General features: G+C 40.0%; 1 protein-coding gene across 2 annotated transcripts in view; it reads left to right on the top strand.

Moving 5' to 3' along the window:
• LOC126292288 (BTB/POZ domain-containing protein 9-like) overlaps positions 1–18,459 on the top strand; it is a 294,259-nt gene that overhangs the window by 255,558 nt on the left and 20,242 nt on the right. For both annotated transcript variants that reach the window (XM_049986204.1, XM_049986205.1), the window contains 2 exons: positions 6,897–7,126; positions 12,298–12,487. In XM_049986204.1, the coding sequence (XP_049842161.1) occupies positions 6,897–7,126; positions 12,298–12,487 (420 nt within the window). The remainder of the gene's footprint in view (positions 1–6,896; positions 7,127–12,297; positions 12,488–18,459) is intronic.

The raw sequence follows: 18,459 nt of genomic DNA, 5'->3' as shown, positions 1-18,459 counted from the left end.
TTTGAACATGGTGTTATAGTCGACATCTGAGTGATGGGCCACAGCATCTCGAAGGTAGCGATGAACTGGGGATTTTTCTGTACGACTATTCCATGACTGCACTGTGAATATCAGGAATCTGGTAAAACATCAAACCTCAGACATTGCTGCGGCCAGAAAAAGATGGGACTGACGACGACTGAATACAATCATTCAACATGACAGAATTGCGATCCTCTCGGAAATTGCTGTGGGTTTCAATACTGGGCTGTCAATAAGGGCCAGCGTATGAACTGCTCAACGAGACATCATCAGTATGGGCTTTTGGAGCTGAAGGCCCACTTGTGTACCCTTGATGACTGCACTACGCAAAGCTTTACGGCTCGCCTGGGCCTGTTAATGCTGACACTAGACTGTTGATGACTGAAAACATGTTGCTGCTCAGACGAATCTCATTTCAAATTGTATCGAGCTTTTGGACATGTACAGGTATGGAGGCAACCTCATGAATCCATGGATTCTTCATGTCAGCAGGGGCCTGTTCCAGCTGGTGAAGGTTTTTAATGGTGTGGGGCGTGTGCAGTTGGAGTGATATGGGACCCCTGATACATGTAGATAAGACTGACTGGTGTCAAGTACATTAGCATCCTGTGTGATCGCTTGCATCCATTCATGTCCATTGTGCATTCTGACGGGTATGGGAAATTCCAGCAGGACTATGCAGCACTCCACACATCCAGAATTATTACAGAGTGGCTCCAGGAACACTCTTCCGAGTTTAAACACTTCCGCTGGCCACCAAACTCTATAGACGAACATTATTGATCATATCTCGGATGCCTGTTCAGAAGAGATCTCCACCCTTTGTACTAGTATGTATTTATGGACAGCCCTACAGGATTCATGATGTCAATTCTCTCCAACACTACTTCAGACATTAGTCGAGTCAATGCCATGCATATTATGGCATGTTTGAATGCTTGCGGGAGTCAGCATCATACAAGGCAGGTGTACCAGTTTCTTTGGCTCTTCAGTTACAGCCACAGCCTCTAAATGCCATCTCCAGATCTTCACTGGTTCGTTACACTACTGAAGGTATTTTAAATCTGTCTTTCCAACCACACGAAAATTCTTGTCACAAAATGCATTTGATTTTATTGAAAAAAACAACATTGATAGTGGCATTCTGTGCTTGGTTTGGTGACATTTCATCCCTTTCTTTCGCGCACATCAGGAAATGCCGTCTGCTCACATAGTTTTGAAGTACCCCTTTGATTGGTGATGTTAATTTTGACCTAATTCCTCATTGCTTTGCAGAACTATGCATTTTATGAGATGAAGCACAACAGAATGTTGCACTTATACTGTTTTACAAGGCACAAAGTAGTTTCATTGTGTATGTCTATCTCAATTTTGCAATGTCCTCCTTCCAATTTTTCACATACTGTTTTGCCTGGGGTTAAGTCCAGGTAGACAAATAGTATTAATTATGTAAATGAAAGTTCTGTACAAGGTAGGAGAGAGAGCAGGGTCATTCCATATCAATTGAACCAGTTTGAGAATATGTTCCTGCTCATAGTCTTGGATCTGGCTGATATTTAGCACACCAATGCTACCATGGGTGGAAAGCTCATATATGAAGTATTAGATTCCCCTAAGAATTAGTTCCAGACTTGCAGCTTGTGAAAGAAGCAAACCCAACACACACATTTGTCAATCAATTTCCAGAGACAACTTCAGGACTTAATAACTTCGGAACTATTCCTCAGAGTCCAGTGAAATTTTTACCACTAATTAACAGCTACTTAGGGTACACACATTATATATGAAAGCACCAACAACATGTTTCGGAGGGAAAACAAGAAATCTCAAAATGTGATTAAAAATGTGACTTGTGAAAAAATACATATTGTAGGTGCCCACCATGACAAATATAATCCACTTGGGTAGAGGATAATACTTTTTCTAGTAAGCCTGCTATTTCAATGTGTTGTAGCACGAAAGGGACAAGTGATATTAAAAGCCAAATTTCATACACTGCATGAGTAGACCACAATGCAGCGTCTCAACATTTTGACATGTTATTCCAAGATATTCATGTACAATGAAAACTGACAGATGTATGTGGTGGTTTAATTTATTTTAATGAGTCAGCAAGTCGGAGAGATGGTGCAGACAGCTGTGGTTCCCATTTTCTGATGAGATTCAGTTCATGTTTCACTCAAAGCTGCAGCAAGTGTTGGAAATAATTTGGCAACTGAAAGTTAAACCTTGTATGTGTTCAGGAGCAAGATGAGCCGTTGCCTGGCAGGAAGAAGAAAGGAGACAAGTGAGCATCACAGATTGCTCATGCTTTCAAGGTTCTAGTTCAGGCTGGTCAGTGCTGTTGTGGCAGTGGCAGGATGGAGGCAGAAGTGTTTGCTGGTGGTGCTTCCGTTCTAATAAGTTGTAGTATTTGTAGAACCTGAGTCTGAATGTCGTAAAATATCATGTGGAACTAAATGTGGCATTTGCTTTGTACACGATCTTAATGAATCAGACTAAGATTTGTTGCTATGGAGACATGGTGTTCACACTGAGGGCACGAGAAGTACAGTTTCGTGAAACATGAGTGTTTATCATCATATGGAAGTCTTTTTCTGGATAAGTTTTCTTTCCCACAAAGAAGTTGTTTTGGCCAATTTTGGATCGAAAAGAAGACAGTGAGGTGTAGCCTTTGAGAAGTTGATATAAAATCGCTATTGAAAGTGAATCAGTGCACAGGACTTAATGTGAAACCCTGCACAGGACAAAAATGTGTGTGGCGGCTAAAAAGTGAAGGATATTCTGATAATGTACATGTTAGTGATGAAGAATATCAGCCACCTTCATCCACAGTGGATGAGCAGTTACATTCTTCAGTGACTGCTCCCAGTATGTTTCCCATGAAGACATAGAGAATTGGGAAAAGAGACAGACCCAGTTATTATGGTAGTAGAAAACTACAAGAAGCCGAAATGGAAATGAAACTCAAAATGACAGACACTAATGGTAGAAGAGGAAGAACTATCGGTTCCAAAGGAACAAAAATCATGCCAGAAATGCTCCGATTTGGACAAAATGTTGCACAATTTGAAAGAAAAATGTGTGGTATCTACACACCAGAAAAAAGTAGCTATTCTTGCTCTTGCACTGTCCATTCTATTGAGCATACTGCAAAGGAATTCTGTGTTTCTATGTATATAGTAAAGCAAACCAGGAAAGTTAAAGTAACCCAAGCAGTCCCAGAACTTTGACTGGCTCACGGTAAACAATTGAGTTGAAAAATAAAGGTGCTAATATCAAAGTTTTACGAAAATGGTGACTGCAGTAGAATAATGCCTGGCAAGTAAGAATATGTTACAGTAAAAATGGGAAAGGTATGTGTGCAGATGTGAAAACAGGCTGTTGCTATGTAACATTTCTGAAAAATATGTAGTATTTGAGGAAAAGTATCCTAATGCCAAAGTGGGTTTATTATTTTTTTTCAGTCTTCACTCAAAAAGGAGCACACACAATGTCTGTTCATGTGGATCCCATCAAAATGCTAAGTTGATGTTTACTGCTATAAAGGATTCTGGTCTGGATTACAAAGATGCAATGAAACCAATAGTCGTGGCATTACTTCCTGCCCATGTATTATGCACAGGTGCGAAAAGTGTGCAGATAAGGCAAAGTAACACATGAATAATAAACTGTGTGACGAGTTCATTACTAATTATAAACAATGAACACAAACAGAATGCACAACTCTTGGAACAAAGCACAGTACAGTGGAAGAGTTTGTTGTACTGTGTTGTGAAAAAAACAAACTGACCACAACAACAGTGCAATCTGCGTATCTCCAGTTTTGTAAGGACCATTTGAAACAAGATGAAATTTTAGTAATACTGGAATTTACTGAAAATTATGCATCAATAGTGCAAGATGCTAATCAAGGATGTCATTGGGACAACAGCCTAGTAACTCTTCAGTTTGCAATTTATGCTCACTGTAATGGCATATTTTAAAAGCAAGCATATGTTCTGCAAAATACTTCAGTGATGGGGCAGCTAGCTAGTACAAAAATTGTAAAAATCTCAAATTTAGTATGCATTACCACGATTTTCAGATTTATGCAGTATGGAATTTTTTTACAAGAAGTTGTGGCAAAAAGTGTGCGACAGTATTGGTGCTACCATTAAGTGCAGGGCATTACAAGCTAGTCTGCAGAACCCTACAGAAGACCGCATCCTGACACCTCTTCATTTAATTACCTGGGGATAGAAAAATAGTTCTGGCATACGATCATTTTATTTTTCGAAAGATGTGAAATCTGTCGAAGAGTTTCTAAAAGGCAGACTGAACATGTTAAAATTATTGCAGGCACCAGGAGCCAACATCGATTTTATCTGGTGGACTCTGACAATGTGCAGATGAGCAGTCTGTCTGGTTATAATAATAGGTTCATGCACAAAATGCGTCTTCACACTGTCTGGTCCTGGGTGCAGACGTATTAGTTGTTATTTATGATGACAAATGTTACTTATGATGTGTCACAGAGGGCTGTGATGCTGAAGGTGATGTGTTAATGAACTTCATGGCACCAGCAGGCCCAGCAAGATCATTTCACTGGGCCACATTTGAGAGATGTTTTGGTTTCCTTTTGACCATACTCTTATGACAGTTACGGTTCCTACAACTGTGTCAGGAAGATGGTCAAATTGCCACCTGATGTGCAGAGTACAGTAGATACAGCATAGGAAAACTTCTGCTCCAAGCACAAGCAACTGGTTTCTCGTAGTTAATATTCATTAAATGTTTGTGAGAGGTTGTGTTAATCTATCTATATGTTGAAACTTCCTGGCAGATTAAAACTGTGTGCCCGAGTTCGAGTCTCGGTCGGGCACACAGTTTTAATCTGCCAGGAAGTTTCATATCAGCGCACACTCCGCTGCAGAGTGAAAATCTCATATCTATATGTTGTTGCTTAGTGATTAAACAGTGGGGGAGGAGAGAAGAAGAGGAAAAAGAGTTAAAGACCACTGGTCACATCACTAAATACAGCTATCAGTTTTTGTTGTACACAAATGCCGTGCAATAATATGATGAAATTTTCAGACATTTTACATTACAGTCTATTTATGCAGTGTGTGAAATTTGGCTTGGATATCACTTGTCCCTTTTGTGGTGCAACACTTTGAAAAATCACTGAAAAAAATGTGTATTTTCAATTTTTTGTTTTCCTGTGCATGTAACTCACTGTGTGTGAAAGATCTGGACGTGTGTGTGTGTGTGTGTGTGTGTGTGTGTGTGTGTGTGTGTGTGTGTGTGTTTAGCCCACATAAGGGTTACTATGAGGGTTGCCCAGAAAGTAGTGTACCACATTTTTTCTCAGCCAGAAACAATGCTGTGAATGCGAAACATTACGTATGTATTATTTGAAGTCTCCTGAGTGAGTGCGCGCGCGCCAAGTTTCCATTTAGTCGCTGGGCACGGAGAGTGAGGTCATCAGAAGACACTTCGGCAGAGCTCCAAGATTTTCAGTTTTTGCGGAGACCATCCACGACTGTCACACCTGACTGTTGCAGTGAGCTGCTGATGTCATTTGTCATTAAAGGATGCTGTTTGTGGAAGACATTTTGAGGATGAGGTGATACACACAGTGAAGCACTGGCTCCGTCACCAGGCAAGAATTTGTACCAATACAGCATACGCGCCTTTGTTTGGTACTGGACGAAGGCCAGTGAATGCAATGGAGATGACGTGGGAAAATAGGGTGTGTATTTTTCGTTATGTCCAATAAAGCGCGCGCCCACACACACACACACACACACACACACACACACACACACACACACACACACACACACACAAAAGTTAAATTTTTAATCACATTCTTATTTTTCATTGGGAAAATGATGGTGTTCTGAGACTCTGAGTGTTCCCTAAGTGGAGGGCTGCCAGGTGTTAAAAATTCGAGTGGACTGTGGGGAACAGTTCCTAAATCATAAAGCCCTGAGGCTGTCTGTGAAGATTTGATTGCCAAATGTGTATTTAATTTTATGGATTGCAACACTATAATTCTGGAACTAATTCTCAGGTGAATCTAATACTTCGTAAATAAGAGATTTGGCTGAAATGTAGCACACCAATGCTACAATGTATGGAACTGAGACTGTGAGCTGGAGCCCCTGGTTAAATTGACACAGAATGAACTAGCGAATTGTGTATTTGAATTTGGTACCCTGAAGTAATGGTTGCTTCTGGATATGATTTGTTGTACAAAAAGTTTGACCACAGAAACAGTGAGACTGAATTAAGTCATTGTACAAATACCTAGGTGTAAGTGGATCACACAGAATCCACGTAGTGTGATGGGTCTGTTTAATTGAGCTCTGAATGATATGGCCCTCTTCTGCAACTGCCTAAATGTTTTTCCTGTTTCTATCTTCTGATGATGAAAGTACCTGTTACTCTTAGTGTGTGTGTGTGTGTGTGTGTGTGTGTGTGTGTGTGTGTGTGTGTGTGTGTTCGATCTTTTTGGTCATCCCATCCACATGAAGTTATGCTCTTTAAATGTAAATATTTGGCAGGCAACCCGTAATCGAGAATTTTATGAATGTCTGAATGGAATTTTGTTATACTAGTAGTTTCTGTGGCACATCATAACTTTAGTTTCTGCTATTGCGTTAACAACATTGTTCACACTTCAATTTTAAGTACCACCTCCAGAGTGCACTGTAGGTTAAACCAAACTTGGTATTGCTTTTTAAACTTGTGGAAAAAAATTAACTGTAGTAATAGATTTGCATAATAGTCATTGACAGAATTACTTTTTTCTGTGTAATGGTAAGTAAAATTTTGTGCTTGAGTTGTAGAATGTATTGTCCCTAATGTAACCATTCTGCCTATTGCAGGTCATACTCATACTACATTGAAGTATCCATGGATCAGCTGGACTGGGTCCGTGTAATTGACCACACTCGCTACTACTGCCGCTCCTGGCAATGGCTGTACTTCGAGCCTCGAGTGGTGCGATACATCAGGGTCGTGGGAACCAACAACACTGTCAACAAGGTGTTCCACGTAGTGAGCTTTGAGGCAATGTATACCGCATCCATGCCACCACTCCTGGATGGACTTGTTGGTGAGTTAAACAGATATGTGCTGCAGTACTTTGATCATATGGCAATCGTCCTAATCAGTGGTGACTGTATCATTACAAATTACTTCAAAAAGTCTGTGAACAGTTAGTGTTTGTATCTTTTTATTGTAGTTGCATTACTGCAATCTACATCTGAATGTGCTTACTGTATTTCTTGCTTTCTCCCTCTTCATTTTTTACCTCCTGCACTTCCTTCCATTACAAAAGTACTATTCGTTGGCATCTCAGGATGTATTCTATCAATCTAGCCCATCCTCGAGACATTTTCTGCAATCTCTCGTCTCTCATCTATTAGACTCACTGCCTTGACCAAGTTTCACTTTGATAAAAGGATGTATGCCAAAATCCTCCTCCGATTCTCTTACTGTGTACTGTTGTGTACAGGTTAAATATCATGTGGATCCTTTCGCAATGATTGCGCCCCCCCCCCCCCCCCCCATCCTCCGTGACACAACTGCAGTCTGGTTCCTGTACAAGCTGCAGATAACTTTCACTCTGTGTTTTATTCCTGATAACCTCAGAATTAGTAAGAGTGTAGTCAAGTCAGTATTGTCAAACGTTTTCTCTAAAACTACAAATGCTATGTTGGTTCGTGCTTCTGCAACCTGTCTTTTAACGTAATTTCTGGGGACAATTGGTATATTGCATGTTCTTGCATTTCTCTGGAACCCCATACTGATCACTCCCCAGGTTGGCTCTTACCAGTTATTCCATTCTTCTGTAGATAATTTGTGTTGAAATTTCTGTCTCTGTTGGGTTAAGCCGATGGTGAAAAATACACCCATCAGCACTAACCTTTTTTGGTATTGGAATTATTATCTTCTTCTTGAAATCTAACGTGACCTATACGAGAGTTGGAACTTAAATAGTGGCAACTATTTATTTACAAGTCGTATAAAGTAGATAAATGTTTCAAGGTTCTATTGTCCTTCAAAGTAGTCACCAGCATTATGTATAACCCGTTGCCAACTATGTGGAAGTTGTAGCATACTCTTAGCAGTGCCAGTGGTGTTGACAGTTCAAGTGGCATGGTCTATTGCCTGACGAATTTTTAGCAGTTCTGAAGCGAATGCCGTGAAGTGTTTCCTTCAGTTTATGAGTAGAGTTAACTTGCGAGGGCTTAAGTCAGGAGAGTGCAGTAGATGGTATAGCACTTAGCAGCCCCATCAGTCAAACAAGTCAGTAACAGCTTGCACTGTATTTGCTTGAGCATTGTCCTGCAAAATGATGGTCAGGTCCTGCAGAAAGTGTCGTCACTTCTGTCTCTATGCTGTTCATTTTAGGAACACAACCTACGACCAGCTTGGAGACACACATTTATCTGCAATATCCAAATCAATGGTGATCAGTCATAACACTGGGGGAAGGGGGGGGGGGGGGAGGGGGGGGGGGTGTTTGACTATCATAGGTACAAATAAAAGGGGTAAATAGAGGATAATGAGACAAGGAAATAATTCTATTAAATATAGGTCTAGAAACCAATGGTTTCCCCAACACGATACTCACAAGTACAGTCATGCCAGTGTTTATTTCAAAACAATACAAGCGAGGTGTAAATTACAGTGTGATACGTCACCCTCGTTTGATTTTTTTGTGATTATGGATACCTAAGTACTAGTACATAACATTTCAACCTTAGGACTATGTCATGACTCATCAGTATTGTAGCCTCCCAGGTCCTCCATCTTGAATCCATTGGATATTAAAAGCTTTGGTTATATTTCATCCCTGTTGAAAGTGTCGATGAACTGAGAGAACACATTGCGATCGTTGTCAGTGCCTCCTGAACAAACCTGGGATTTTTGAACATGTAAGGTCATTAATGAGGAGGTGTGCTGAATTCTGCCTTCACGTAAATGGTGGCCATATGGAATACCTGTGTAATGTGTTTGTTCTCAATTACATATCTGTAATTCTGGATCCTCTCAGACTTTCGTCATGTACAGAGGCATAGTATGTCGTGTTGGGGAAACCATCGGTATTCGTACCCTTGGTTATTAGGATTATTTGCTTGTTTAATTGTCCTCTTACATGTCCCTTTTGTTTGCACCTATAGTTGATAAACACACTCTATAATGACCTCCTTTCTTGTAGTGCTACAGGTCAGTAGGTGGCCAAGACTTCCATGAATAAAACATAATTTAAAAAGTGGCATTAATACAGGGTTTTTACTCTGTGAATGTTTAGTTGTAGATTGCTATTAAGGAAATTACTGATTACTTAACACAGTGACTATATAAGCCTAGGACTCTGTGGCAACTATCTAAATGCATGTTTCTCGGTAATTCCTTGTCGTTGACCGACTAAAATAGTGACTGCACTCTTTTAATGCTGGAGGCAGACTGACTCTGCCATTGGCTACAAAACCTATTTAAAGACATGTAATAAAATTTTTACAAATTGCCTTAATACAAATTTATCACATTTTAAATATCGGCATAAAAGTAGGATTGACCCTTACGTGTGTGTGTGTGTGTGTGTGTGTGTGTGTGTGTGTGTGTGTGTGTGTGTGTGTGTGTTTTAGAGAATGAAGATTTCACAAAGTGGCATTATTGGGCCGTATGTAACTAATGAAAGTTATTTTTCAAACTATGGCAATACACACACACTTCATTAAACTTGTAAATGTCACTATAGATACTCAGTTCAAGTTATGACACGTTCAATATGCCTACAATCATTGCAGACGAATAGCAGAAATTCTGCATGACCAGCTGAAGTGTCATAGCAGCGATGTTGTCAATGACATCCTGAATGGCTTTTTTCAGCTCAGCAATTGCTTTTGGAGTTATTTCTGTACATCTTAATTTAGCCCCACAAAAAGAAGACACCTGTTCAGAATCAGAGAATATGGTGGCCAGTGGAGGGCATTGCACACCAGACAATCGCTCATTGAGGGTGAAGAGACTTTTCTATCACGAAATGCGTAATATCAGTCCCCCAAATGCACAAATTTTGCATATTGACGAACCCATGCAAATGGAAGTGGACTTCATCACTAAAACAAACCGTGCATGCAGATACTAATGCCCTTCATGCCCCGTGGCCAGCTGAACAGTGTGAAGGTCCTAGCACAAACCATTCAGAAGTATGATTATTTTATTTCACGTAGTTGTCATCCTGTATTACATGTAGCTTAATTGTGGGTGTTCGCTTTCATCAGCAGGGTTTATCAAAGTTCCATAAGAATTTTATGGGAACTCAAAATTACTAATTCAATCGTTTCTTTCACCTGTTGAAATCATACATTTCTGGGAGAAAAAAGAACCAGGGCTGCCATACTAGGACACCTGATTTTCGAAAGGATTGCATTTTGAGATTTCAACAGTATAGAATTCTTAAGGTTACAGTGGTTTTAAATAATGATAACTTCTGAAACGCAGCTTCCAGAAAAGATCTTTGTTCGAAAGAAGAAACCAAAGGCTTTCAAATAACATACGCCAGACTTAAAGCAAATGCTTATTAGTGATTTTGAATTTTTAAGTGCATGTGGTTTTCAGGAATTCTCAATTTTTAATATTTCTTGAATTAAACTCTTCATGCTGTTATGTGCAGCCTGCAAACCATATGAATTCCTTACTAATATTATAAATGTGCAAGTAACTGTGTCTGCTATGTTTTGAGAACTAAACCACTGAACCCCTTTTTGATGAAATTTGGTGTGGAGATTCCTTGAATCCTGATAAAGAATATAGGTTAAATTAAAAAAAAAATCTGAACAAAAGCCATGTTAAAAAACATTAAGTTTGTTGCATGATGTACATGATGTACATGTTGGGCATTGTGTAGCTACTTCAGTAGTGTGGTGCATAGATGAGCACTTGTGCCATTTCAGTCTGCATGCACTGCTTAGCAACAGTGCTGCAGTGTTCTGCGTGTGCTGCATCGTGTGTTGGGGCAATTGAGGAGCTGAGCTTATTCTTACAGGCAGGCACATGAAGGCAGCTGATGTTTTTCTGCCTAAAAATATTATAAAAATTGTGCTTCACTGACCTGCAAATTATTATTTTTTCTTTATAAGTGTAACACTATTTAATAATTTTATGAGGTGTGCATATTGCTTTAGTGCGAAACTAGATTCCTTGAAACAGACATCAATTTTGTGTTAGGTAGTAAATGTTTTGTAATTTTCAGTCTTATACAGGGTGTTTCAAAATGGGCTTTACAACTTTAAAAATTCATATAAATTTATTGAAAGGAGATATAAAGCTGGATTTAGTGTTATTTTGTAGGGAAGCACACAGTTTTTTTATTTTATTTTATTTTTTATTTTAAACTAAAGATGTTGTATGTGGCTTCTGTTGGTTATCCTGCACACTTCCCATCCAAAGTCAGTTTCTTCCCAAACTCACTGTAGCATTGCAGGTGTAACTTGCTCAGTGGTGGCGTAAATTGTTGCTCTTAAGTTCAGGTAGGTAAGCTGGCACGGGAGGTGAAAATATGATGTCCTTGATGAATCCCCAAAAAAAAGTGGTGTCAGGTCTGGGGAATGTGGGGATCATGTGATTGGTGTATCATGGCCAATCTATTGACCTGTAAAGTGGTCTCTGAGAAAATCCCAGACGTCAGCCGGTAGTTGAGTGGTGCACCATTTTGCATGAAGTAAACATTTCGTTTTTTGGCATCCTCGTCTATTTGTTGTATCAAAAATTGTTGTAACACATCCAGATACACTATTCAGTTGATGATTCTCTCTCTGAAAAAAAAGGGGCTGTACACTTTGTTCTTTATCAGTGTACAATAAAAAATTCAGTTTAGGGATATCAGGAATATGTTACAATGTTTGATGTGGATTTTTACTGCCCCAAATCCTACAGTTACGTGTGTTGTGTGTGGCAACCAAGTTCATAAGTTCGGGAGATTGTCATTGGCAAACTTGTAGCGTCACCTTATTGACTGTGACCACTGCTTTCAAATTGCCAAGAACAGCATGCAACAAAAGAGCCAGATACACCGTAAGTTCACTTTAACAGGATACTCTTACACTACCTCTTTCTCTCTCTCTCTCTCTCTCTCTCTCTGTGTGTGTGTGTGTGTGTGTGTGTGTGTGTGTGAGAGAGAGAGAGAGAGAGAGAGAGAGAGAGAGAGAGAGAGAGAGAGAGAGAGAGAGAGAGTTTATTGTTATTCAGATCTCTTGCTTCTCTTCTTTGCAGCTCCAAAAGAGAACGTGGCAACCATAGAAAAGAGCGCATCGGTAATCGAAGGTGTGAGTCGGAGTCGCAATGCCCTCCTGAACGGGGACACGAGGACATATGACTGGGACTCGGGCTACACCTGTCACCAGCTGGGCAGCGGTGCCATAGTTGTTCAACTCGGTCAGCCCTACATGATTTCGTCTATGAGGTTTGTGTCTTGTGTAATTCATGCATTTTGAAAAGCAAAACATGATTGCTAGTAATCTGAATAGAACAGCAAACTTCTGAATAGTTGCTATGCATTTGTTCAGCTTCAGTTCACAGAATGGTGTTCAGCTTCAGTTCATAGAATGGCATCATTACTGGTTTTGGCCTTTTACGAAGTCTTCCTCATATGATCCATTTAAAAAGGAAAGAAAAAGGGAGAGAGTAAGATATTACGTAACTAATTCAAAAATGAAATGAACTGTTACTTACAATTGCATATAAATGAACATGTTACATTGTCACTTTTCACCTGAACAGGCCTGGAGAGGTGCTCATAGTTGTAAACATGACTGTGGTCTGATTCTTTGAACTGGAGGCTACAGTTCACTATGTAATAGTATAAAATAAGTGACTCCTACATCACAAATGCAAGAAGGTCACCACAAAGTAATGTCTGTCTCTCTCTCTCTCTCTCTCTTTCTCTTTCTCAATCAACAGTTAACAGTGTTGCAAATGGTGAAACATGAGGTATGAATTCTTCAAAGCTTCTTGAGTACATGTGCAAAATTTGCTTCCTCCAATGCACAGTGTAGTTACAGTAGTGTTTCAAAATGCTAAGGGATGTGTGTTATAAGCAGCATGTTGCCATTGAGTTTCTCAGTCCCGAGAAAGAAACGATGGCAAATATTCTCAAATATTTGTGCAAGTCAGTGGAAATTGTATAGTTGACAAGAACACAGAGGGAAGGCCACCAGAAGATAGTTCAGCAGAGCTCCACATTTTGCAGCAAGCAGGAAGACCGCCCACAGTGTCCCTTACATGTTGTGGTTTGTTGATGTTCTCGTTCGTAAGCATCAACACACCGAAGCAACTTTGGTGTCATAACGATCTGAGGGATGTTTCAGTTCACCATGATAATGCTCGGACTGTTAAAAGTCTGAGGACTTCAGAACACATCATCAAACAGGTTTGGACAATGTTAAGTCATTCACACTACAGTGCTGACCTGACCCCGGGCTTCCTTTTGTTTTGACCATTAAAGGATAGTATTCATGGCAGACATTTTGAGGACGACCAGGAGATGACTTATTCTGAAGACATTGTTTTGTGACTAGGACAAGTACCAACAGAGCATACACACACACTCGTGTCTAGCTGGAGGAAGACTGCAGAACTGGAAGGAAGAAAAATAGGACATGCAGATAAAACATTCTTAAATAGTGGAAAATCCATGACGGTATAACAGGGTGTATACGACCCAGGACAACTGGGAGACCCGGGAAAAAACCTGGAAATTTTTTAAATTCTGGGAATTTTTCATTGTTTTTGTTTTCAGTTACATTTTTGTAATTTTGACTGGTAAGAGCCAGTACTGTAACAAAATATATTACTGTATCTCACTACTGCAGTATAATATTGCAGCAATAAAAAAATGAATCTTCTTGGTCTATTCAAGAAAATTTCTAGGAGGTGCATTCAAGTTCTAAGGCCTCAGAATTTTTTTCCAATTAACTACTCACTCGAAATCAATTAAACTGGCGTTACTTCTTGCCATAATCGCCTTGCAGACATACACATTTTTCACAACGCTGACGCCATGATTCCATGGCAGTGGCGAAGGCTTCTTTAGGAGTCTGTTTTGACCACTGGAAAATCGCTGAGGCAGTAGCAGGGCGGCTGGTGAATGTGCGGCCACGGAGTGTGTCTTTCATTGTTGGAAAAAGCCAAAAGTCACTAGGGGCCAGGTCAGGTGAGTAGGGAGCATGAAGAATCACTTTGAAGTTGTTATCATGAAGAAACTGTTGCGTAAAGTTAACTCGATGTGCGGGTGCGTTGTCTTGGTGAAACAGCACACGCGCAGCCCTTCCCGGACGTTTTTGTTGCAGTGCAGGAAGGAAGTTGTTCTTCAAAACATTTTCGTAGGATGCACCTGTTACCGTAGTGCCCTTGGGACGCAATGGGTAAGAATTACGCCCTCGCTGTCCCAGAACATGGACACCATCATTTTTTCAGCACTGGCGGTTATCCGAAATTTTTTTGGTGGCGGTGAATCTGTGTGCTTCCATTGAGCTGACTGGCACTTTGTTTCTGGATTGAAAAATGGCACCCACGTCTCATCCAGTGTCACAACCGACAAAAAGAAAGTCCCATTCATGCTGTCATTGCTCGTCAACATTGCTTGGCAACATGCCACACGGGCAGCCATGTGGTCGTCCGTCAGCATTCGTGGTACCCACCTGGATGACAGTTTTCGCATTTTTAGATCGTCGTGCAGGATTGTGTGCACAGAACCCACAGAAATGCCAACTCTGGAGGCGATCTGTTCAACAGTCATTCGGCGATCCCACAAAACAATTCTCTCCACTTTCTCGATCATGTCGTCAGACCGGCTTGTGCGAGCCCGAGATTGTTTCGGTTTGTTGTCACACAATGTTCTGCTTTCATTAAACTGTCGCACCCACGAACGCACTTCAGACACATCCATAATTCCATCACCATGTGTCTCCTTCAACTGTCGATAAATATCAGTTGGTTTCACACCACGCTATTTCAGAAAACGAATAATTGCACGCTGTTCAAGTAAGAAAAATGTCACCATTTTAAGTATTTAAAATAGTTCTCATTCTCGCCGCTGGCGGTAAAATTCCACGTGCCGTACGGTTCTGCCATCTCTGGGACGTATTAACATTGAATGCGGCCTCATTTTAAAACAATGCACGCGTTTCTATCTCTTTCCAGTCCGGAGAAAAAAATCGGAGGCCTTAGAACTTGAATGCCCCTCGTACAATCCCCAGCTAGCAGCCTCTTAAGTTCTGTTCTGGAAGAAGTGTAGAAAACGCATTGTATGAACATGTAACAATGCCTAATTAGAGAATAATTCTGGGATAACGAAACTGGTGATTCTGGCAGGATTAGTAAAGGTAGCTGGCGAATAAGTTAGGAATAGTTACAGACTTAGTGATGAGAAGATTGTTTTTTAGAACAAGGAAGGAGAAGAAACGGGGACATCACACAAATCGTGGAAGAATATGACGATTCTAAATTTATATAAAAATTTCGTACTATTACTTTTCGATCTCGTGCTTGAGAAACTGGAGCGTATGAATGAAATGTGAAACTGTTTCCTGACGTAAAGTTTTTTGTTTGTAGTAGGCCTAATAGGCATTTGATATTAGTATTTTGTGAATTATATTTTGTTGTGTTTTAAAAATGACCAATTGTACCAAAACAGTCTCGTTTATTTGGTGTGTGATACAGTTTTTGCAATATTAGAAAGACCTATTTTGTTTTATCTAATAGACGGGGACAAAATGGACGTTATTAGCTCAAGAAACCATGCTAGCATTTGGTACTATTTGTGTTAACAGCTCTTTCAGTATTAGACAGCAACATTTAGATTTTCCATGTAGCAAAAGTTTGACGAACTTTGAAGAGGTAGTAGATTCTTTCACACAAAGGAAAGCACAGCATGTAAAGCTGTAGCAATATAGAGAGGAAAAAATACTAAGTGCTAAGGATTGAAGAAATGTGTACTGTCTTGTTTGTCTCTTGTCTTTCTGGTTTTATGTATCCAATATTTAATTATATGTCACACAAAACAGCAAGTTATTAGCTAGTAGCCAATAAACAATGCAAATTTTCTGAAGCACTCTTGTTCTCCCAATTACAAATAATACCATCCAGTATTAAATGCAAGTTTTTTTTAAAGAGGGACAGGATGTCAAATCAGCCGACTGGAAGCAGGAGACGTACCACAGGACATTTTAATTTCCACTGCCCTGAATAGTGTGATAGCATCCATTACAAAATATTGCATGTTTGAATTCCGCAGAGTGAAATATAGTGATGAGCAATTGAATAATGCTGTGTGAAGAGGTGCGGCACTGCGCTTTGGCACATTTAAGACCAAATAAAATGTCTTACATTTCCTTAAACACACATGTTTCATGCATCAGACTCTACAGAGAGATGTGCACTACAAAATGAACATATTTTTGAAAATTCAATTTTTTAGAGTTTTGACATCCCATCTCCCATGCTTGAGGAAGAGGGGGGAGGGGGAGGGGTGGCGTCACTATCTAGCATTGCCCCGATTCGGAAGTATCGGTAGATCTGGGGCTGATGTGCCGAGCAGTCAGAGTTATAGTGGGGAAGGGGGTAGTCTCCATGTGACCCATGTTTACATTTAGTGATTTTGCTGTTTACTCTTTGTTTACTGCTGTCACGGCGAATGGAAACAAAACGGATTTCTGTGGCTGAGAGGTATCAAGTGAATTAAAATACATTCACATAATTATGGAAGTCTAAAATATGTTAATAGTTTCAGATTTTGTTTTATTTCCACCTTTCTGACAGTCAAACATTAATCGCCTTGCAGAACACTGAAGTCATTTTTGTCAGTTTGCTAAAGAAATCTGGCTTTCTTTAATCTTTTCCGCTGAGGCACTCAATGTATTTGAAACATGTGTGGCATTATGCCATAATAAAAAACCAAACATGAGATAATACAATACTGGTACTCCAAGAAAATTTACATTCCGAAAACCACACTGAAAAGCTTAATATTAGTTAGAGACCTACTTCATTGGGAATCTGGACATACGAATGTGCACTTTAAGCATGCACTTTAAATGTGCACATTTTAGTATGGATCACGAAATTCCAATGCTCTTTGAGTATCCCCTGATGTCTTGTTTCTTTTATGACAAAATGCAAGATCTTTTAATGTTTTATACGTACGGACAGATGGGCCTCCTATGTCATCATAGCTGTGCAGGCACGGTTGCGCCTGTTAGCTGGTGCTTTCTGGCAACTGCTGAAACGAACCTATTTCTAACAGTTCACGGGAAAATATTTTAAACGGTGGTTTGTAAAGTGCTACTTTCAAAGTAAATTTCCTTTTACGCAAGTTGAACTATGTGCGAGAATGTACTATCAATTTCTTAAATCGCAGAGCGTTTGACTATAATTTAAAAATCAGCTCTTTGATGACGAGCCATTTAGAAGAATTTTGAGCCCAGAAGATCAGACATTTATGTCATTATTAAAAATTTTACTGGCACATTTGTGTGATATATCTTAAGTGCAATACTTGCAAAAAAGATCAATATTATATGTGAAAGCTTAGTTCCTCTTGCAGCTTATTAACCTTATAGCCCAGTATGAGTGTGAAAGCTTGATTTTCTTGTAGCAGTACTATGTATATTAATTTAAACCATTAACTTTTCCTATTGGTGTGTTCACACTACTTAAGTGATGTTACCATTGGCTGACTATTGTAATATATCGATTATTCCTTGCTACTGTAGTGTTATCTTGAAGCTGTGAGAAAGGAGGACAGGCGTTCCAAGGCACAGAAGCAGAGACGATGCTGAGGGCAGACGAAACTAGGAGAGATATTGTTACATGAAGTAAACAGGAAGGGGAGTGCCTTGCGAAAATGCAGACGCCCCCAGACACGTTCCCAGGGCGTTACTTGCTCTTCTAGAAATTTACATGTAACTTCATATGTCGTCTAGATGCTGTAGTAGGTTGTCACCGTAGAACTTTGTAACCAACAGGCACGTACTAGTGTATAAAGCCAGCTTGATACCAGCCCTGAGTCTCTCAGTAGTCTCACAAGGGTTAGAAAGATAGCAAAAACACCAAAAACTGTTGACTCTGCAGTCCATACTCTGGGAAGCCCGAGGGGCGGGGCTGAATGATGTATAGTAATAGTGTTGCAAGCCTTATTTGGCAGAGCAGTTACGTTTAGCTTTCAGCTGAACAATGTTGATACCAAACTGCATTAACATCCCTGCCTTAGGAGCAGTAGTGGGGACCTAACTAAACCATGATTGTCAGGCACCTGCAAGAGACCTACGGGATTGGCTGGATGGCTTTAAGTGGGGAAAAACAGTGGCTCTTTAAAACTCCTAAATTTCGCCTTTTGGCAGAGTTCTCAGTCAGACGATCTGTGCGCTGAATCCACAT

Source organism: Schistocerca gregaria, chromosome 9 (assembly GCF_023897955.1).
Source record: "Schistocerca gregaria isolate iqSchGreg1 chromosome 9, iqSchGreg1.2, whole genome shotgun sequence".
NCBI classification, from domain to species: Eukaryota; Metazoa; Arthropoda; class Insecta; order Orthoptera; family Acrididae; genus Schistocerca; species Schistocerca gregaria.
The sequence above is the reverse complement of the archived record's forward strand: the minus strand, read 5'-3'. Positions and strand labels throughout refer to the sequence as shown.